Source organism: Esox lucius, chromosome 3 (assembly GCF_011004845.1).
Source record: "Esox lucius isolate fEsoLuc1 chromosome 3, fEsoLuc1.pri, whole genome shotgun sequence".
Classification (NCBI taxonomy): Eukaryota; Metazoa; Chordata; class Actinopteri; order Esociformes; family Esocidae; genus Esox; species Esox lucius.
In genome coordinates, this window is record NC_047571.1 from 34,802,717 (window position 1) to 34,824,515 (window position 21,799).

General features: G+C 42.7%; 2 protein-coding genes and 1 long non-coding RNA gene across 3 annotated transcripts; 1 reads left to right on the top strand and 2 right to left on the bottom strand.

Moving 5' to 3' along the window:
* The first annotated feature begins 11 nt into the window (after nucleotides 1–11).
* On the top strand, nucleotides 12–1,502 carry LOC114832752. The gene is made up of 3 exons (XR_003778399.1): nucleotides 12–96; nucleotides 452–511; nucleotides 1,436–1,502. It is a non-coding gene; the product is annotated as an uncharacterized LOC114832752 (long non-coding RNA).
* On the bottom strand, nucleotides 224–5,359 carry best4 (bestrophin 4). Its single transcript, XM_029118580.2, has 10 exons — nucleotides 5,326–5,359; nucleotides 5,015–5,144; nucleotides 3,969–4,063; nucleotides 3,478–3,711; nucleotides 3,027–3,181; nucleotides 2,772–2,849; nucleotides 2,016–2,168; nucleotides 1,694–1,774; nucleotides 1,424–1,578; nucleotides 224–613 (listed from the first exon to the last, which is right to left on the bottom strand). The coding sequence occupies exons 3-10, from the start codon at nucleotides 3,982–3,984 to the stop codon at nucleotides 364–366; spliced, it is 1,122 nt and encodes a 373-aa protein (XP_028974413.1). The 5' UTR covers nucleotides 3,985–4,063; nucleotides 5,015–5,144; nucleotides 5,326–5,359; the 3' UTR covers nucleotides 224–363.
* A 4,476-nt stretch (nucleotides 5,360–9,835) lies between these two features.
* On the bottom strand, nucleotides 9,836–21,493 carry si:ch211-106k21.5. The gene is made up of 2 exons (XM_010864387.4): nucleotides 21,044–21,493; nucleotides 9,836–12,212 (listed from the first exon to the last, which is right to left on the bottom strand). Exons 1-2 carry the CDS (start codon nucleotides 21,087–21,089, stop codon nucleotides 10,762–10,764), a joined length of 1,497 nt encoding a protein of 498 aa, XP_010862689.2. The 5' UTR covers nucleotides 21,090–21,493; the 3' UTR covers nucleotides 9,836–10,761.
* Between the last annotated feature and the right edge of the window lie 306 nt (nucleotides 21,494–21,799).

Sequence of the window (21,799 nt, forward strand, 5' to 3'; positions counted from 1 at the left end):
ATTCTGCCATGTATCACTAGAGGACGCGCGCTGCTCTTGTTGATCCTATCAGGCTTCAGAGTAAAGGTCACGCACTAACGTCAAAGCTTTTTCCCGGTATGTTCCATTGCACACAGAAGTTACATAAAAAAATTCATATTATAATTCATATTAAAGTATACTGTTTTACAAATCGTATTTTAATGATTAATATTACAAACATCAAATATTATTACAATTTTCCCAATCTCACATACACATGTGCATGAAAAACAAAACTATGGAATCAATATCCGAATCGCCCAGTTTCTTGAACAGCAGCTCATTGTCATTGGCTGTCATGCATTCCAAAGCCATCTTCCTCTGCCCCAACCCTGCATCCATCTACAGACAGGATACCTCCAGCTGTCCATCTCTGACTAGGGATACATTCTTCAGCTCTCTTTCAGTGTCATCTTTCCCATCCTTATAGGTGAAGGGTTTGGAGCTGATGCCCTGACCAGAGTCGAAGCTCCCACCCCTGAGACGGCAGGTAAGGACATTGTCGAGTGACCCTCGTTGAGAGACAGGTAGGTATTGGCCCATTATAGGTGTGTCTGTGTTATGGTGAATGGTCAGGTCCTCTTCACTCATCCTGCCATAACACAGAGTACTGGATATGAGTACTCTACATGACTACTGGACACAGAGTACTGGATATGAGTACTCTACACGACTACTGGACAAAGAGTACTGGATATGAGTACTCTACACGACTACTGGACAGTGTATTGGATATGAGTACTCTATACGACTACTGGACAGTGTATTGGATATCAGTTCTCTACATGACTACTGGACAGTGTATTGGATATGAGTACTCTACATGACTACAGGACAGTGTATTGGATATGAGTACTCTACATGACTACTGGACAGTGTATTGGATATGAGTACTCTACATGACTACTGGACAGTGTATTGGATATGAGTACTCTACATGACTACTGGACAGTGTATTGGATATGAGTACTCTACATGACTACAGGACAGTGTATTGGATATGAGTACTCTACATGACTACTGGACAGTGTATTGGATATGAGTACTCTACATGACTACTGGACAGTGTATTGGATATGAGTACTCTACATGAATATTGGATATGAGTCAGCAGTATTTCCACTGCTATCATTTCACCATGGCAAAATCATTGCAGCCACTGCAAGAAAACAACTTGTAAATAAGCACATTATTCACATCATTCAATGTTGATCATGTAAATAAGGGAAAAACAAGTCATGCTGTCAATTTGCTCTTTTTGGTGCTCTCTCCGCTCTTTTTCCATATACATTGTTTTCTGTTATTAGGTGGGCTTACTTCCACATGATTTGAACACGTTATAAAATAGGTCACATGCCATTTAGAATGTTGCCCTAACAGTCAAACCGCCGTGTGATTTTACCTCATGTCGTAGGTGGAGCCTTTAAAGGCCGGTCTATGGGCCTCAGCTACAGTGGAGTTGGTGTAAGGGACTGAGAAGTACCTCTCCACCCAGAACTTATCCTTCTCCGTGGGAGGAAGGTTCTGGTGCATGTCATCCACTGCCAGCATGGAGACCTGGAGGGAACAGCAGAGATAGGATGGCCTACAGCATACATCATTTTAGGATAATGCGGTCAGCACTGTACAGATAAGACTCTGGATAATGTAGTAATCATGGTAAAGTACACACTTGGATATTTCGGTCAATGAGTTGGTTGGTTTCAAAGTCATCATCGTCCTCTCCAAATGGATTGATGATCAGTTCTCCCACCTACAGAACAGTCAACTCACTGATCAGTCAACCATTCAACCAAAAAACAAGAGTGATCCAAATGGATTGATGATCAGTTCTCCCACCTACAGAACAGTCAACTCACTGATCAGTCAACCATTCAACCAAAAAACAAGAGTGATCCAAATGGATTGATGATCAGTTCTCCCACCTACAGAACAGTCAACTCACTGATCAGTCAACCATTCAACCAAAAAACAAGAGTGATCCATGAACCCACCTTGAGCCAGCCTGCGTAAAAGAAGAACTGAAGCAGAGTAAAGATGGGGACATACAGGTCAAGCTGGTGACCTTTATAACCTTTCTCAGGGTTCAAAAACTGACGACCAATCAGACAGAAGCCGAAGAAGGAGTACACAGCCACGGTCACCACCTGTACAGAGTGTAATTACACTGCATTATCAAGTCTACTTCACATGAATAATGTAGAAGAAATGTAGGTTTCTTTTTGTGTAATTACACTGCATTATCAAGTCTACTTCACAATAATGTAGTAGAAATATTGGCTTCTTTTTGTGTAATTAGACACAGGTAAAGAAGTGGGCAAACAGTCTCTACCATTAAACTGAACTATTGTACTGTACCTAGGGGGGTTTACAGCTGAAGACTTGACACTTCACCACTCTATTTTTAGGGTGCTTCAGTAACCTACACTGGCCGGATAAATTACTGTGCTTGGGAAGAACTATTACACAACCATAACAAAATACAGTCTTGGAGTATGAAATAGTCAGGGTTTAGGGTAACGCTTGGAATTTACGGCTTAGAGATGAGAGGTTAAGGTAAAAGTTTAGGGATTAAGTATACCTGAGAATAAAAACAGAGGGTTGCATGTCAAGTTTAGGTCAGGAGTTAGAGGTTAGGGGTCAGGATTAGGTGTTATAGGTAAGGGATCTGGGGTTGGCAGTTAAGGTTAGGGGTCAGATGTTGAGGTCAGAGGTTAAGGTTAGAGCTTAGGAAGTAGAGGTTAGCGTACCTGAGTGTAGACCAGAGGAATGCTGATCCAGTCATAGTGGAACAGGAGGCTGCACTTTCCTCTGTAGTTATTCAGCTCCTAGGGTCAAATGTCAAACACACTTGATTTATTACACTGTATTTAGAATAACACCATGGGGATAACAACGGAGTCACTACTGCAGGGCGGGGAGCCTGGGATGGGCAGGCAGGTGAATCTCAGAAGCTGTTCAGGTGAATCTGTTTAGTGGGTTAATGTGACAGGGGCAGTGCTTACATCCATGAGCAGCCGTAGAGCGATGTCGTCTCTGATGCGGCCCTCCTGCCGGGCCAGAGCGGCCAGGTTGGTGAACCAGGTCAGGGGCATCCAGTACTTGTTGAAGTCTGATTTCAGACCTTCCAGTTTGGTCTGTTCCAGTGGGGTCATAAACCCTGCATGGCGAGAGAAGAGATAAGATAGTCATAGATGTAAATCCTTATTCCTGGGACATGGTTACTAACACACACACACCCACATACACAGAAACACAAACTTGCTGGCAGTTATATATACTGTTAAAGACTCTGTTGTTTTCAGTTAGCTGTGAAGCTAAAAATCTGAAACACACACAACCACCCTCCTTCCAACAGGTTGCACACCTTTAGAAGGTACCTATAGAGACATTTCAAGTCACTTTGGAGTGAGCTTACAGTACCTTCCTAACTCCATTAAAACACACGGGTCTTACCAGCCTCCACCACATGCTCCAGTGTGGGGAACCGCCTGCGCACCCTGGTACTGATGGAGCGCAGGATGAGGACGGACGCCAGGTTGGCGTATCTCATGAGGGTTCGTCTAAGCAGGCGACCCTTCTCGTCGACTCCGTGGACGTTGGCCGACACCACCATCATCAGGTTGTCTGGCAGGGGGAAGCTGGTGTACTGACCCCACCAACGGTTGAACGCCAGTGTCACGTAGAATCCTGACAGGAAAAACCCACAGAGGTGAAGAAGTAGAAGAAGAAAATGAAAGAAAACAAAACAAACAACAAGAATACATTTGAGGTCAACTATTACAGAAAGTAAACCTTCTCATAATAGTGTTGTCATATGTACCACATCCTATGTCTTCCTCATATATACCACATCCTATGTCTTCCTCATATATACCACATCCTATAGCATTCCAGCATTGGTGTAATAAAGCATGAGAAATCCCAGCTAAGAGATTTTAACTTACCAAGTACAAAAGACATGGGGATGAAGGTGGTAAACTGGTCACAGTAAATTGCGAAATCTTCAAACAACGACTGTTGTTTTTCAGAGAGTAAGAACCTAATGAGAGCAAAGCAATGATGTAGGAAACATTATATATCCCACCACAAATAACACATATTTCTGACTTGTAACCCTTTCCCGGTTTGGGGTTGAACTCCATTTGAATTCTAATTAATTCAGGAAGTTCAGTAACTATAACATCAAAAATTGAAATATGGTGGAAATTTGTTTTATGACCCCAACTCTACTACTGTACACAAATTATTAATCTTAATATGATCGACCTGTTGCTTGAGCAATGTCCAACAATGCTAAAAATGTGTAACTTAAAGTGGTGATTTTAGTCAATTACTGAATGTTTTAGGCCCTGAAAACATTTCTCATGTGTTTAAAGAGGTCAGATCAGATATCAGAGCCCAGAGTCCAAACTAAACGTGGCCAAGCTGCATTTAGCAGTTATGCTATACATTACTGGAATAAACTACCAGAAGATCTTAGAACTACCAAACACATCCATTTTTAAATCCAGGTTAAAGACACTTCTATTTTCACGTTGACTAAGCGCTTCAACTTAACCACACTGTTAGCCTTACAGGTTTTATAGTTACAAAGCTTCCTCATGTAATCTACTAAAGAATCTATCAGTTTAGTATGATTTTATTCTATTTCATATTTATTCTATTTTAAAAAAAAGATTCTATATAAAGCACATTGCATTTCTTATGTTATATATGTTTTTATTCTAGTATTTGTTTTTATTCTAATGTATTTTTTTCTTCTTTGTAAAGCACAATGAATTGCTTCTATGTATTAATTGTGCTATATAAAAAAAAATTGCTGGCATGCTTATTTGTCAATTTGAGGTTTAAAAATCCTTCACAAATGTGATTATATTTTTACAATGCCTTACACAAAATGTATGAACCCCTACAAAAATATAATAAACCACAAAATATTTTTATTTCCTATGGCTTTCTGGCATTTCCCTGTGCACACTGCTTGATGTACCTGTAGAAGACACTAAAAAAGCTGTATAGAAGACAGAACACCAGGAACTCCTTATACAGCAGCTTATAGATGCTCCCCCTCCATCTGAAGAGCAGCTTGGAAAACCCTCCAAATCTAGCATCAGCCACCTCTAAAGTGTAGGACACTGTCATTTTAGTTTCTAGTTGAAGCCAACACTCCTGTGAAATTGAGGAAGAGCAGTAGAAACAATATTCATAAAGGGACCTTGATTGCCAATGCTTTGTTTGATTTTCAGAGTTATGTGATGAGGATACAGTCATGTTGAAAAGCATTAGGTGTTGTCCTCTCACCTGTAAAGACTGTTCCTCCTGTTAAGATCCAGTTCTGTTAAGATCCAGTTAACATCCAATTCTGTAAGATCCAGTTCCTCAGTCCCTCAGAGAAAGACAACACCTTCTCTCTCCTGTTTTAACCTCTGCACTGGCCTGTCGGGAATACATCGTCATTATTTTGAGATTTACAGGCTGGGAACCTGGTCAGAATGTTAATCAATTAATGCAACACATATTGAGGAAGTACATCACTGTGACAGTCATTTGTTACTGTGATGGATTGGCTGCACAGAGATAACCCTATTCTGTTCTGTACATACAGAGGTACCAGACACAACTTGTGTAATGAATGCACTCAGAGAAACATAGAGGTGGTTGGACCCAAGTGGAGAGCGCAGGATGTTTAACTCCAACAAAACCCAGAGAGCAGGCTGGCACATAGTACTAGAGCAGGCTGAAGGTAGGTACACTGGGGTCAGATAGAGAGTAGCTGAAGGTCAGTACACAGGGGTCAGATAGAGAGTAATGCTAGAAGAATTACATCACAGTAATGCTAGAGGAATTACATCACAGTAATGCTAGAGGAATTAAATCACAGTAATGCTAGAGGAATTAAATCACAGTAATGCTAGAAGAATTACATCGCAATAATGATAGAGGAATTACATTGCAGTAATGAAAGAGGAATTAAATCACAGTCATGCTTGAGCAATTACATCACAGTAATGATGGAGGAAGTACACTGCAGCAATGATAGACGGGGCTGCATCTTAGTAACGATAGAGGGGTTACATCATAGTAGTGATAAAGCAGTTACACCATAGTAACAATAGAGGGGTTGCGTCATAGTAACAATAGAGGGGTTACATGATTGCAATGATAGATGGGGTTACATCACAGTAACAATAGAGGGGTTACACAATAACAATAGAGGGATTACATAATAGTAACGTTAGAGAGGTTACACCATTGTAACAATAGAGGGGTTGCGTCATAGTAACAATTGAGGGGTTACATGATTGCAATGATAGATGGGGTTACATCATAGTAATGATAGAGGGGTTACATCATAGTAATGATAGAGGGGTTACATCATAGTAATGATAGAGGGGTTATATCATAGTAATGATAGAGGGGTTACATCAAAGTAATGATAGAGGGGTTATATCATAGTAATGATAGAGGGGTTACGTCATAGTAATGATAGAGGGGTTACGTCATAGTAATGATAGAGGGGTTACATCAAAGTAATGATAGAGGGGTTATATCATAGTACTGATGCATAACTTGTCTGGACCCAGATGACTTATTCATTTATTTCATGTGAATGTCTGTGCTTGTAAATCTACCTTCTGTCTGCTGGACGGTTTTATCCTTCCCTGTTTGTTCTGGCGCAGCATTTATGGGTCCATCCGTATTTTCTAAAGAGCAACAGTGGGCCATGAATTCACCAACTTGAATTTCTCTCTTCCACTGCCAGCCAGTTATCCCTAGTTATTGGATTCAGATCATGTACATATATACACTACCGTTCAAAAGTTTGAGGATGCTTAGAAATTTTGTCCATTAAAATAACATCAAATTGATCAGAAATACAGTGTAGACATTGTTAATGTTGTAAATGACTGTTGTAGCTGGAACAGGTTGATTTTCAATGGAATATCTACATAGACGCACAGAGGGCCATTATAAGCAACCATCAGTCCTGTGTTCCAATGGCATGTTGTGTTTGCTAATCCAAGTTTCTAATTTTAAAAGGCTTATTGATCATTAGAAACCCTTTTGCAGTAATGTTAGCATGGTTGAAAACTGTTGAGCTGATTAAAGAAGCAATAAAACGGTCCGTATTTAGACTAGTTCCGTATCTTCAGCATCAGTGTTTGTGGGTTTGATTACAGGCTCAAAATGGCCAGAAACAAAGAACTTTCTTCTGAAAGTCACCAGTCTATTCGTGTTCTGAGAAATTAAGGCAATTCCACGTGAGAAATTGCCAAGAAACAGAAGATTTTGTACAACGATGAGTAGTACTCCAATCACAGAACAGTGCTAACTGAGCAAGAGGACAAATACATTAGAGTGTCTAGTTTGAGAAACAGACGCCTCACAGGTCCTCAACCTGCAGCTTCATTAAATAGTACCCCCAAAACATCAGTCTCTACAACAACAGTGAAGAGGCGACTCCAGGATGCTGGCCTTCTAGTTCCTTCTCTGTCCAGTGTCTGTGTTTATTTGTCAATCTTAATCTTTTCTTTTTACTGGCCAGTCTGAGATATGGATTTTTCTTTGCATCTCTGCCTACTGATAATGGGCCTCTGTGCGCCTGTGTAGATATTCCATTGTAAATCTGCCATTTCAAGCTACAGTAGTCCTTTACAAGAATAACAATATCTACCCTGTATTTCTGATCAATCTGATGTCCTTCTAATGTTTTTCAAAAACAAGGACATTTCTAAGCAACCCCAAACTTTTGAACGGATGTGTACATATACAGCTCTGGAGAAAATTAAGAGACCACTGCACCTTTTTCTTCCCTTCCAAAAAAGTCAAAAAGGAAGGTTATGATTGAGGAACAGAAGGGTTAAATTATGAGACCACTGCAAATTGAACGCTTCTGTTTCTCACTCAAAACTTTCCTTTTCAACCTTTTTGGAAAGGAAAGAAAAAGGTGCAGTGGTCTCATCATTTTTTCTGGAGCTGTATATATCATCATATATTTATATGTATATGTCATACAGTCTATGGTATATGTATATAGGAGCATTAGCTACTCAGCAGTAGAAGCTAAATACAGTGCATAACTATGTTTCTGTGTGTGTCATCTTAACCTTTGTTGACAATATTATCCTTATTTTTATATATTTTTAAAGCTGCAGTTCTCCTTCCTTCCCACAGGGGTGCGCTGGACATCAGGCAAGTTGTCCGACCCACCCACACCATGTTGCCAAGGAGCGAAGGAAATGCCTCCCCAACGGATTCTCTGAAAAAACAAACGAGCCATGAGAAAATCTTCAGGCCTTTATCACAGGGCTTCCCACTGACTGGCTCTACACAGCAATCACACAACCTCTCCACCCAGCATGCATTGTGTCATATGTCCATTCTAGTGATTCTATTTGCAGTCATCATAATTTAGTGTTTCAGACCTCTCCGAGGGCCACGCCCCTCACCTCAGGCCTTGAGTGGCTGTGTGACTTTTGGGTACCTGGTAACTCAATGCCGTAATCACCACCTCCCACGGTGGGTGAAATCAGAGCCTGAGCCACGGTTCCGTCTGTCTGGACTAGAACAGAGCGCCTTCTGATGAGTGGGGCTTTTGGGGAGGTGCTCTGGGTCTCGGTAAGGACAGGGCGAGGTCAACAGGTCATGTCCTGTCCATGTGTTCTGGGTGTCATTCTGTTCTAAGTGATGATCTTACTTTTGTTTTAAGTAATGTTCTGCGTTTTAATAAACGACAATGTCTCTTACCTTTGAACTGTTCCACACTCAAAAGAGACACAAACAGCAGAGGTCAGCTTCAAAATTAGTATTTATTTGTCTCCAGTAACATAAACAATGCATAAGTGAACACTGGAAATAAAATCAGTGCCATGGCAACGCGTGGTCAGCCAGTCTCTGCCATTATAACAGTGTAAAGAACAAAGTAACAAAGCAAACATCTGTTCTAACCCTACTATGTCACAATGGCCTTTAACCAGTTCTCGGTGTAGAGTAGATCAATGATCTTTAACCAGTCCTTGGTGTAGAGCAGGTCAATGGCCTTTATCCAGTCCTTGGTGTAAAGCAGATCAATGGCCTTTAACTAGTCCTCGGTGTAGAGTAGATCAATGATCTTTAACTAGTCCTCGGTGTAGAGTAGATCAATGATCTTTAACCAGTCCTCGGTGTAGAGCAGATCAATGATCTTTAACCAGTCCTCGGTGTAGAGCAGATGCAACAGTGGTTCTGTTAAATTCCATCAACAGTGTCCTAGTGTTTCAGTAACTGTGTTTTTCCAGATTCTGTAGTGTATCAGTGTTTCAGCGTTAATTGAAGTTTAATGTGGAAGACCTGTGAATGAACCCCTAATGGGAACAGTTAGGAGCACAATGGAACTGTCTCTGGACAATACAAGACAATACACTTCTTACAAAAGACAATACATCACTTAGATGTCCTTTAAATTGCTGGAAGCTAAACACTCTATCAACCTCACCTCCCCTCACTTTCTCTCTCCCTGCTTTCTGCCTCCTCTCTCACCCTGCTCCCGATTTCCCCCCTCCTCTCTCACACCACTCCCTGCCCTCCCCCCTCCTCTCTAAACCTACTCCCTGCCCTCCCCACTCCTCTCTCACACCACTCCCTGCCCTCCCCCCTCCTCTCACCCAACTCCCTGCCTCCCCACTCCTCTCTCACACCACTCCCTGCCTCCCAACTCCTCTCTCAACCCACTCCCTGCCCTCCCCCCTCCTCTCTCACCCAACTCCCTGCCCCCCCTCCTCTCTCACCCAACTCCCTGCCCCCCCTCCTCTCTCACCCAACTCCCTGCCCCCCCTCCTCTCTCACCACATAGGGTAGGCTCAACCAAAATGAAACATTTCAAACAGCCTTTTCCCCTCCGACAAAAGGGAAAATGATTCCAATATGTGACAGATTTTACCTGAATGTGACCCACTTCTCCAGGTGGATATACCATAATGATTCCTTATTGGTTTATTTTACAAGTCACTTGACTTTTTTGTTTAAAGTGTTTTTAAAGGGAATTGAAAAGCACTATATGAGTTTAATGAATAATAATTATAATCTTCATGAATATATTTCCGTCATTATTATGAAGTTATGAGATGGCACTAAGTCCTTACTCATTCACTGGTCACATTCATGGTGATCATTTACATTGTAACTGAAGTACAGCTGAAGGTTGATGCCATTCATCTGGAAGAACAGTCAGGTAAAGTTCTCCACAAACGGCTTGAACAGGACTGAAGGCCAGATTAGCCTGAGAGGAAACTATGAAGATGAACCTCCTGTTTGGGTTTGGCAAGCCTATCACACCGAGCTACAGCGACCCCATGGTAAACACATAGTAACTGCCAAGTAACAGAATAGTAGTAACATATTATCTACACACTGACCACATAGTAACTGCAGAGTAACTGAATAGGAACTAACTAGTACATAACAGCATGAAGTGTCCTTTGCACACAAGCCATGTGTGTGATTGTTGAATAGATGCCTGGGCTTCTCTGATCCCACAGGAGGAGGAACTCATGGTGATGATGTCCGTCCTTCCTGAAAAGCTTATGTGACATCATTCCCTGTCCACGACTGGGGTGGATGATTCAGTCTCTGGGAAACAAAGTGCACTCTGTCCCAAGTCTCTATTTTTCCTGACAACACACACACACACACCCTTCCTGAGTATTTTAGGATGATGTCAGCTCGTGTTAGATTGTAAATTCCTCAGACAAACCACTGTCATGACAGATCAACGCTCTCGTAAGCTGCATGGTCCGGTCCGTGGTCTGACCTGTGGTCTGGCCCCACTTCTGAGGAGTGTTCTGACTCATGGGCAGAGGAGTGTTTTGACCCGTGGGCTGAGGAGTGTTCTGACCTTTGGGCTGAGGAGTTTTCTGACCCGTGAGCTGAGGAGTGTTCTGACCCGTGTTCTGAGGAGTGTTCTGACCCGTGGGTTGAGGCGTGATCTGAGCTGTGATCTGATTCGTCCAGCTCCATCCCTGGTACCAGACTGTAGTATTTGGTGGATTGGGTCATGTATGCCTTCTCCCTGTCCGCAGAGTCCTTCATCACCTCCGTCACGCTCATTGCGTCCAGCTCTGCTGGCCTGTCCTGGCCCGTCTCTGGGCCCTCGTCCTGGGACACCGGCTGGGCCAACACCCCCTCTGTGAACGACGATCCAGCAGAGAGAGGAGAGGGAGGGGGAGACTCCACGGAGCCCACTTTGATCTCCACCTCCTCGTAGATGTCCCTGGTGGAGCCCAGGAGGGTGGAGGAGGGACGTAGGAGGAGCTGGTTGTTCAGAATGCCCTCCCTGGGGATGTTACCCGCTCCTCCGCCTAGGGGCTTGGAGTACAGCGGGTGGTGGTGGTGGGGCGGATGGGAGTGGCAGCTCTTCTTCTTGGACGGGCCGAAAGCGGAGGGCTCCTTCCTCCTCTTCTTCCTCCCACAGCACCAGCAGAGGACCAGGCCCAGGAGGATGACGAGGGGAAGGAGGATGAAGAGCACCGTGAGACCCAGGGGGCGGCAGGCGTCCCCGGGAGGCACTGACCACACGAGCCACCCCGCCAAGCTCGGAGGAGACGCGCAGGTGATGTTTCCCACAATGCCCTGCAGACTGTTATTTTGGTTGTTGTCGGTCAGCCCCTCGACTAGAGTGCAGGAGCAGTCCCAGGGGTTGTCCCCTAGCTCCAGCCTCTCCAGGCCCCGCAGGGAGAGCACGGAGGCGGGAAGAGAGCGGAGGAGGTTTCCCGTGAGGTCCAGCTCCTGGAGGCTGTCAGATCCCTGGAGGAAGTCCTCAGGCACTTCCCGTAGCTGGTTCATGCCCAGCCCCAGCACCCTGAGGCTGGGTGAATGTGACATGAAGCCCCCCGGGATGGATTCCAGTCTGTTGTGACCCAGGTAGACCTCCTGGAGAGTGGAGATAGCAGTCCCTGTGTCCTCCTGGAGGTCTAAGCTAGTAATATTACAGTGGGACAGGTCCAGGATCTGAAGTCTGGGTCTGTTGCTGAGCCAGGCCCAGGGAATACGGCCCAACGTAGAGCCAGAATAGTTCAGACAGCAGGTCTCAGCGGGTGAGGAGGATGGAAACTGGGCCAAAATGGTGGAGCCTGGGCACTGACATCCCTCTGAGTGTATCGTCCTCACAGGCAGCACAAACAGCAACAGAAGAGACCAGCAACAGATGGTCACTAGGGAGAGAGACGAATAGAGGACAGAGATAGGGAGACAAAGACAGGAGAGTGATTGAAAGAGATAGAGAGACAAAGAGATAAAGATAAAGAGAGTGAGAGGCAGAGAGAGGGGAGAGAGGAGAGATAGATAGAGATATAGAGAGAGGGTTAGGGTTAGACAGATTGAGGCCAACCAGACTGGGACCCTACCGAATGTCCTGAATGTTATTATAAAGTTGTGCAGATTATTGTAAACAAAAGTTCTCTTTCAAATTCAACAGGCTTTGCAAGCATGGCCAGGACTTCCATACACATCAGCCAAGAAACATCCTACACAGAAACAGAAAAATAATTTCAGTCTATTGTTTCAAATATTGTTTGTGCTCAGCAGGTTGCCTTTTTGTCATTGCAACAGGTCACAAATCATATTTGTCTGTTGTTTGAATATGGTGTATACCTGCTTATATTGGTTAAGTATTTGTTTACAGTTATCACTTGGTTCTGTGTACTCTCGTCTCAAAATTGTATGTCTTACCTGGTGGAACAACAGTTAAAAGATAAACAGGTAATTAGTAAATGAATGCGGTCCAGGCGTCTCAGTAACAGCTGAAACACAGGTTTGAATTCAACCAACTAAACTCCTCCTCAATGCTAAATCCAACCAACTAAACTCCTCCTCAATGCAAAATACAATCAACTAAACTCCTCCTCAATGCTTAATCCAACCAACTAAACTCCTCCTCAATGCTAAATCCAACCAACTAAACTCCTCCTCAATGCTAAATCCAACCAACTAAACTCCTCCTCAATGCAAAATCCAACCAACTAAACTCCTCCTCAATGCTAAATCCAACCAACTAAACTCCTCCTCAATGCTAAATCCAACCAACTAAACTCCTCCTCAATGCTTAATCCAACCAACTAAACTCCTCCTCAATGCTTAATCCAACCAACTAAACTCCTCCTCAATGCTAAATCCAACCAACTAAAATCCTCCTCAATGCTTAATCCAATCAACTAAACTCCTCCTCAATGCTTAATCCAACTGCTGTGATTAAACAGTGCAGTATTGTATGTGGCAGATATGGTAGATTATATCAATATTTGATTTGTTTTCAGGTACTTTGTGGGTCTGTGAGAAAATATTTTGTTGAAGGAAGTTCTTCTTTAGTTTTCTCATGATATTTGTGGATCTAGCTGGGCCTAACTGGGTAGATCTCCTGGGTCTCTGTGGGGTCAGATTGGGTGTGTCTTTCTGTCGCTTACTTTATCTCCACCTATCACTCCATCCTCTCTCTGTCTTTCTAGCCCTCTCTGCTTATCTCTCTCTCTCCCCCCCTCCCTCCCACCCTCCCCTTGGCTCACAGGAACATGCTATGTGTTTTTCAACACAGATGTAACCAGGGCTGTGGTGCCTAGCAACACTTCTGTGGCTCCTGGCTGGTCGATGACGAGCCTGGGAGCCCGTCACCGTGGTTACTCAGACCTCCAGAGATCAGAAGCCGCCACTCTCTCCTGCCAACTGTATTGGGTTGTGTCTGACCGGAAAGTATATATAACCACATTTCCCAAAAAGTTGGAATGCTTCTTAAAATGCACATAAAAACAGAATGCAATGTGCAAATTGTTTAATTGCTATATTTAATTTAAACAAAAAATACAACATATACAATTTTGAAACTGAGAAATGTTTTTGTTTTGGAAAAAACAATTTGATGCCAGCAACACGTTTGAAAAATGTTGGGACAGGGGCATGTTTACCACTGGTGTTTTGAAAGTGAATTTTTTTTCCTATTCTGGCTTGATATAGAATTTCGGCTGCTCAACAGTTCAGGATCTCCTTGGGCATATTTTTTGTTTCATAATGCGCCCAATGTTTTCAATGGATGACAGGTCTGGACTGCAGGCAGGCCAGTTTAGCACCTGGACTCTTTTACTACAGAGCCATGCTGTTGTAATATGTGCAGAATGTGGTTTGGTATTTTGATTGGCAGTATATGTTGCTCTGAAACCTGTACATATTGTTCAGCATTAATGGTGCCTTCAAAGATTTGCAAGCCACCCATACCATGTGCACTAATGCACCCCCATACCATCACAGATGCTGGCTTTTGAACTGATAAAAAGCCAGAAGGTCCCTCTCCTCTTTAGCCCGGAGAACACAGCATCCATGATTACCAAAAATTCCCAACATTTTTTATTTGTCAGATCACAGAACAGTTTTCACTTTGCTTCAGTCCATCTTAAATGAGCTTGGGATCAGAGAAAGCAGCGGTGGTTCTGGATCTTGTTTATATATGGTTCCTTGTTTGCATGGTAGTTTTAACTTGCATTTGTGGATGCAGTGACGTACTGTGTTCACAGACAATGATTTAGAAGTGTTCCTGAGCCCATGCAGTTATTTCCACTACAGAATCTTGTCTGTTTTTATTGCAGTGCCACCTGAGGGCCCGATATTGATTTTCGGCCATCCAATATTGATTTTCGGCCTTGTCCCCTGCATACAGAGATTACTCCGGATTCTCTGAATCTTTTAATGATTATGCACTGTAGATGATGAGATCCCCAAACACTTGGCACTTCACGCTGAGAAACATTATTCTTAAATTGTTGCACTATTTGTCCACACAGTCTTTTACAGAATGGTGAACCCCTCCCTATATTTACACCTGAAAGACCCATCCTCTCTGGATGAGTCTTTGAATTAGTAGTGAGATGTTCCACAATGTTTTTTTTAGCATTACGTAACTTTAAGTCTTTTGTTGCCCCTGTCCCCGCTTTTTTGAAATGTGTTTCTGGCATCAAAATCAAAGTGGGCACATATTTTTCAAGAAACAACATTTGATACAGTATGTTGTCTTTGTACTATTCTCTATTGAATATAGGGTTTAAATGATTTGCACAGTATTGCATTCTGTTTTTCTTTAGATTTCACACAGTGTCACAACTTCTTTGGAAACAAGGTTGTATATACGATGGGGAAATTAAAGGGTCAGGTTGGGATTTTGGTAATAAGGATCTTTATCTACTTCCTCAAAATCAGTTCTGTATCTACATGCAATTTTAATACATTTCCTATCTGGATTTTGCACAATGGATAACTAGCCTTGGCACAGTACCTGAATTCTTTGGATTCAGCTAGATTACTAGCATGTCTTAGCATTGGCATTTTGAAACAACCTGTTACCTACTAGACAGAGAGATCTGCTGATGGAACCACAAGTTAATCTGATAAAGAACCGTATTGCCAAAATGCTGATGATCTCCATCTGAACACTGAAGGGTATTTTGGATGACAAATGTGAAGTTAATCAACAAAACTTTCTTTATTGTAATATCTGGGTATTGGACCTTTCTGTACTTTAAACAGTTCATTTTAACAGGCAGGAAGAGTTAGGGAGAAAAGGCCGGTATCTGTGTTGCAGGCTGTGACATCACACTTCCTCAACCACAATAGAACGGGACTGGAAGCAGCAATGGAACACAGAGGAATGTGCTAACTCCCCAACAACCTTATCGGCCAGGGGGTCATAAAGCCATCTGCTCAACCAGCTCTACTGACAGTAATAAGCCTGTAACCAGCGCGTTACAGACAGTAATAAGCCTGTAACCAGCGTGTTACTGACAGTAATAAGCCTGTAACCAGCGCGTTACCGACAGTAATAAGCCTGTAACCAGCGCGTTACCGACAGTAATATACCTGTAACCAACGCATTACTGACAGTAATAAGCCTGTAACCAACGCATTACTGACAGTAATAAGCCTGTAACCAGTGCGTTACCGACAGTAATATACCTGTAAACAGCGCGTTACTGACAGTAATAAGCCTGTAACCAGCGCGTTACCGACAGTAATATACCTGTAACCAGCGCGTTACCGACAGTAATATACCTGTAAACAGCGCGTTACTGACAGTAATAAGCCTGTAACCAACGCATTACTGACAGTAATATACCTGTAACCAGCGCGTTACCGACAGTAATATACCTGTAAACAGCGCGTTACTGACAGTAATAAGCCTGTAACCAGCGTGTTACTGACAGTAATAAGCTTGAAACAAGCATGTTACTAACCGTAATCATTAATAATTTGTGTTTTCTCAGGACAGTCCAGGGGAGTTCAATCCAGTCTCGATGTGGTCCCAGGGGGATGTGCAAAACGGTAAATTATATATAAAAAAAACATTGTTCCAAAGTTAACACAAATTACAGTCAGATTGGAGGAGCTATTACCACTGTGCCCTAGCTTTAACTAGGCTACATAGCGCTCCATAGTGAATAGTGTGTGATTAGGTACTCCTGTTATTCATCCTCCCTGTGATTTGCATCCTTCATCACAGACCAATAAAATGTCTTTGTTGGAACAGATGGCTATCACTGAGCACATGTGTTTTAGGCAAAGCTCTGGAAACTGAATGCAAAGATAACTGAGAATGGAAAGATAACTGAGAAGCTCTGCTACTGTTCATTGTTGAACTATTATAATCAGAGGTGCTTCGGCTCTATGGGACATCTCTCAAGGGAGCTGCCTCATGAGGCTCCACAGTGACAATGACAGGACTTGAATGTGTGGGCTGTCCTTGCTCACCTCTGTATCAGGGGTTTGTAATTTATCGTTTTGTTTGTTTCCTGTGAAACCCAGGAACCTTTGCGTCTGCTTTGACAAAGTTACTGGGTTCCTAATAAACGTTTACAAACCCACACAAAGACAGTGGAGTAGATGTGCACAGACCGACCCAGCACCAGGTCAATCTGGTCATGACTACACAGTCGCAGGAGTCCACTGATTGATGCAGATCACAAGGATTAGAGCATCTGCTGTCTGGTCCTTTCGAGGCTGTTCAGATGTCTGGATAACAGACAGGCCAGTGGGTCACTCACCTCATCATCAACGGAAATCAGTTGATCAGCTAATATCTCAGAGTCTGGGTATTAATAATAATACACTGGATTTTTAGAGCCTTTCAAGAAACCCAATGACACCGTACACCAAAAAACTAAACACAACAAGAAAAAACTGAAATCTAACCCAATGACACTGTACACCAAAAAACTAAACACAGTAAGAAAAAACAGAAATCAAACCCAATGACACTGTACACCAAAAAACTAAACACAACAAGAAAAAACAGAAATCAAACCCAATGACACTGTTCACCAAAAAACTAAACACAACAAGAAAAAAACTGAAATCAAAGCCAGTCTTAAGTCTGTTTTTAAAGGTGGTGGCGGAATCTGAGTTGCGGGTGGTTGAAGAGTGACCCCTGAACTAGTAATGTATCAATGAAACAGTCGCTTGTTGCTCCTCTACTTGAGAATAAACTCTACTGTTCACTCATTCTGCTTTGGTCATATCTGTCCAACAGTCCACCTTTAGACCAACAGAACAATCAAAAGCAGAATTGATATCAGCAAGCAATGCAACTTGATTGGGTATAGGCAGATTTGGTTAAATGCCAAATGGGATGGTTGATTTTTAGCACTGTGCTCAACTCGTTTTTGCATGCAGTTTTTATTACCATATTCCCATTAGACCTTGGTCTAAAGTAGTGTACTATATATGGAATAGGGTGTCATTTCTGTTTAAAGTAGTGCACTATATAGGGAATAGAGTGTCATTTATGTTTAAAGTAGTGCACTATATAGGGAATCTCTGGTCTAAAGTAGTGTACTATTTAGGGAATAGGGCTCCATTTGGGCTTCACATAACTGATTGGTTACTAATAAATACACAGTCTGAAGGTTGGAATCATTGATAATATTTCAACATTTGTTCCGTGATAAGATTCCACGTCAGTGCAGCCAGCCATGATCTGCAAGTACCTCAGTAATGACCTATGAGCTTACCCAACAATGTGATAGGAAAGACCTGACACACACACACACGCACACAGGCACACACTGAGGTCAAAGAGTGTAGATGACTACCATGCTATGAATCAATAGGTTTGCTTCCCAAATGGTCTAACTCCTTAAAGACACAGATCCAAACCGGTGTCCTACCCAGAGAACCAATTGCTATTTGTTTGCAGAATGACAGGTTCACTTGACATTACATAAACAGAGTGTTTCTGGAAAATGTCTCAGCTCAGAGTGTGTTGATCGGGCTGTATACTGCGTGCACACACACGCACACACACTCACAAGATATACTGTTTATGCTAGTGTGTGTGTTGGAGATTAAGAATGTTGTGCCTCGGCTAGCTGGAAGTCAATCACACAAACACATTTTCCACTAGCTGGTTATGAAAAGTACTAGAATCATGCTAGTGGGCTAGCTTAACTTCTGTCATCTTATAGGCTGTTACTACGGACATAACTTACAGGGTTTTACTACAGACATACACTCACCTAAAGGATTATTAGGAACACCTGTTCAATTTCTCATTAATGCAATTTTCTAATCAACCAATCACATGGCAGTTGCTTCAATGTATTTAGGGGTGTGGTCCTGGTCAAGACAATCTCCTGAACTCCAAACTGAATGTCAGAATGGGAAACAAAGGTGATTTAAGCAATTTTGAGCGTGGCATGGTTGTTGGTGCCAGACGGGCCGGTCTGAGTATTTCACAATCTGCTCAGTTACTGGGATTTTCACGCACAACCATTTCTAGGGTTTACAAAGAATGGTGTGAAAAGGGAAAAACATCCAGTATGCGGCAGTCCTGTGGGCGAAAATGCCTTGTTGATGCTAGAGGTCAGAGGAGAATGGGCCGACTGATTCAAGCTGATAGATGAGCAACTTTGACTGAAATAACCAGTCGTTACAACTGAGGTATGCAGCAAAGCATTTGTGAAACCACAACACGCACAACCTTGAGGCGGATGGGCTACAACAGCAGAAGACCCCACCGGGTACCACTCATCTCCACTACAAATAGCAAAAAGAGGCTACAATTTGCACGAGCTCCCCAAAATTGGACAGTTGAAGACTGGAAGAAAGTTGCCTGGTCTGATGAGTCTCGATTTCTGTTGAGACATTCAGATGGTAGAGTCAGAATTTGGCGTAAACAGAATGAGAACATGGATCCATCATGCCTTGTTACCACTGTGCAGGCTGGTGGTGGTGGTGTAATGGTGTGGGGGATGTTTTCTTGGCACACTTTAGGCCCCTTAGTGCCAATTGGGCATGGTTTAAATGCCACGGCCTACCTGAGCATTGTTTCTGACCATGTCCATCCCTTTATGACCACCATGTGCCCATCCTCTGATGGCTACTTCCAGCAGGATAATGCACCATGTCACAAAGCTCGAATCATTTCAAATTGGTTTCTTGAACATGACAATGAGTTCACTGTACTGAAATGGCCCCCACAGTCACCAGATCTCAACCCAATAGAGCATCTTTGGGATGTGGTGGAACGGGAGCTTCGTGCCCTGGATGTGCATCCTACAAATCTCCATCAACTGCAAGTTGCTATCCTATCAATATGGGCCAATATTTCTAAAGAATGCTTTCAGAACCTTGTTGAATCAATGCCACGTAGAATTTAGGCAGTTCTGAAGGCGAAAGGGGCTCAAACACAGTATTAGTATGGTGTTCCTAATAATCCTTCAGGTGAGTGTATCTTACAGGGTGTTACTACGGACATATCTCACAGGGTGTTACTACAGACTTATTTTACAGGGTGTTACTACAGATTTATTTTACAGGTGTTACTGCAGAGTCATCTTATAGGGTGTTACTGCAGAGACATCTTATGGGGTGTTACTGCAGAGACATCTTATAGGGTGTTACTACAGAGACATCTTATAGGGTGTTACTGCAGAGACATCTTATAGGGTGTTACTGCAGAGACATCTTATAGGGTGTTACTGCAGAGATATCTTATAGGGTGTTACTACAGAGACATCTTATAGGGTGTTACTGCAGAGACATCTTATAGGGTGTTACTACAGAAACATCTTATAAGGTGTTACTGCAGAGACATCTTATAGGGTGTTACTACAGAGACATCTTATAGGGTGTTACTACATTGACATCTTATAGGGTGTTACTACAGAGTCATCTTATAGGGTGTTACTGCAGAGACATCTTATAGGGTGTTACTGCAGAGACATCTTATAGGGTGTTACTGCAGAGACATCTTATAGGGTGTTACTACAGAGACATCTTATAGGGTGTTACTACAGAGTCATCTTATAGGGTGTTACTACAGAGTCATCTTATAGGGTGTTACTGCAGAGACATCTTATAGGGTGTTACTACAGAGTCATCTTATAGGGTGTTACTACAGAGTCATCTTATAGGGTGTTACTACAGAGACATCTTATACTACAGAGTCATCTTATAGGATGTTACTACAGAGTCATCTTATAGGGTGTTACTACAGAGACATCTTATAGGGTGTTAACACACAGAGAGTATAGTAACACCCTCCCCATCTCTCTTTACCTCCTCTTCTATTTAGGGGTTTCCTCCATTATATTAGCCTTTTTATATTCCGTTTTTGTTCTAACCGCTTTTTGCAAATAACCAAATAAATACATGTAGGTTCTGATGGTCTTATTTTACTTTAAGTGACAGGGCAGATGAAGTTCAAGACTAGACTCAGAGCTACAATCTTCTCAAACTGTAATATATGTATATATATATACACACACATCCACAAATGTCATACTTTTTGATGTTGTTAAAATGTAAATTAAACAAATTATGTTGAACCTAAATACAACAGGCCTACATGAAGGTGTACAGATTTATTCCACCAGGGTTGAAAATATTACAAACCATCACACCTGAATAAAGCCATACATTTACTGTCAGTTATGAACTTAAAAATTAAACAAATGTCAGTGTAATTTTCTATCAGGATCCTGCATGTGAATAAGTGGTCGACGTATCTTACCTCGGACGCCCAAGGCTCCAACCCGTAAGTTTGTCCTGCTTCCCATAGCGGCTGTGAACTGAACTGATCCCACGAGAGTCGCGGTGTAAAACAGTGAGTAGGCTACAGGAGTCGCAGCAGACAAGCCTTCCTCATTCGGTCAAAATAACTAGTCACCACCCGCGGCCCGCTCCTGGTCTCTTTTCTATGGGTGTGTCTCTGCCTGCCCCCACACACTGCACTGTGCAACTACAAACGGAATGTGGACATTCAACTTCTCGCGCGCGCGCGCGCGTGTGTGTATGTGGAGAGGGGGTGTGGTGCCTGATAGGATAAAAGAGCGCTAGCGTGGTCTTTACGCTGTCTTTGATGGCACATCATTCATTCACGCGTGCTTGTAATATTGTAACCTATTGCCTAGTACAAGTGCGCGCTCAGGTGGTTGTGGAGTTATTTTCTTTTCCAAAGTTCCAAATCTGTAAGAAGTGCGTGTTGTACTTTCTATGGCCGCTAAACGGCAGTGTTGGAGAAGATAATACCTGGTTTTCTATTGACGTCCAAACCAAACTGGTAAACGGACAGTCAAATTAGCCTAAAAATGATCTCGGTTCAAATCCCTATCAGAACCCACATTATAACAAGCCTGATAAACAAAAACTATATAGTAGGGCTTCCCATCCTGTTCCTGGAGATCTATTGTCTCTCCGACCCCGGTCGCTAACCTGATTTAGCTTTTCATCCAGCTAATTATTAGAATTAGGAGTGTTAAATAAGGGT

What these genes read in the sequence shown, in the direction of transcription:
- si:ch211-106k21.5 (XM_010864387.4), bottom strand. Translation starts at nt 21,089, where the DNA reads ATGGGAAGCAGGACAAACTTACGGGTTGGAGCCTTGGGCGTCCGAG. An exon ending in TGGAGCCTTGGGCGTCCGAG is followed by an intron (nt 12,213 to 21,043) that starts GTAAGATACGTC and finishes CTCTCTCCCTAG; the next exon opens with TGACCATCTGTTGCTGGTCT.
- best4 (XM_029118580.2), bottom strand. An exon ending in GGAGCATGTGGTGGAGGCTG is followed by an intron (nt 3,182 to 3,477) that starts GTAAGACCCGTG and finishes CTCGCCATGCAG; the next exon opens with GGTTTATGACCCCACTGGAA. An exon ending in TTTACGCAGGCTGGCTCAAG is followed by an intron (nt 1,775 to 2,015) that starts GTGGGTTCATGG and finishes ACTGTTCTGTAG; the next exon opens with GTGGGAGAACTGATCATCAA.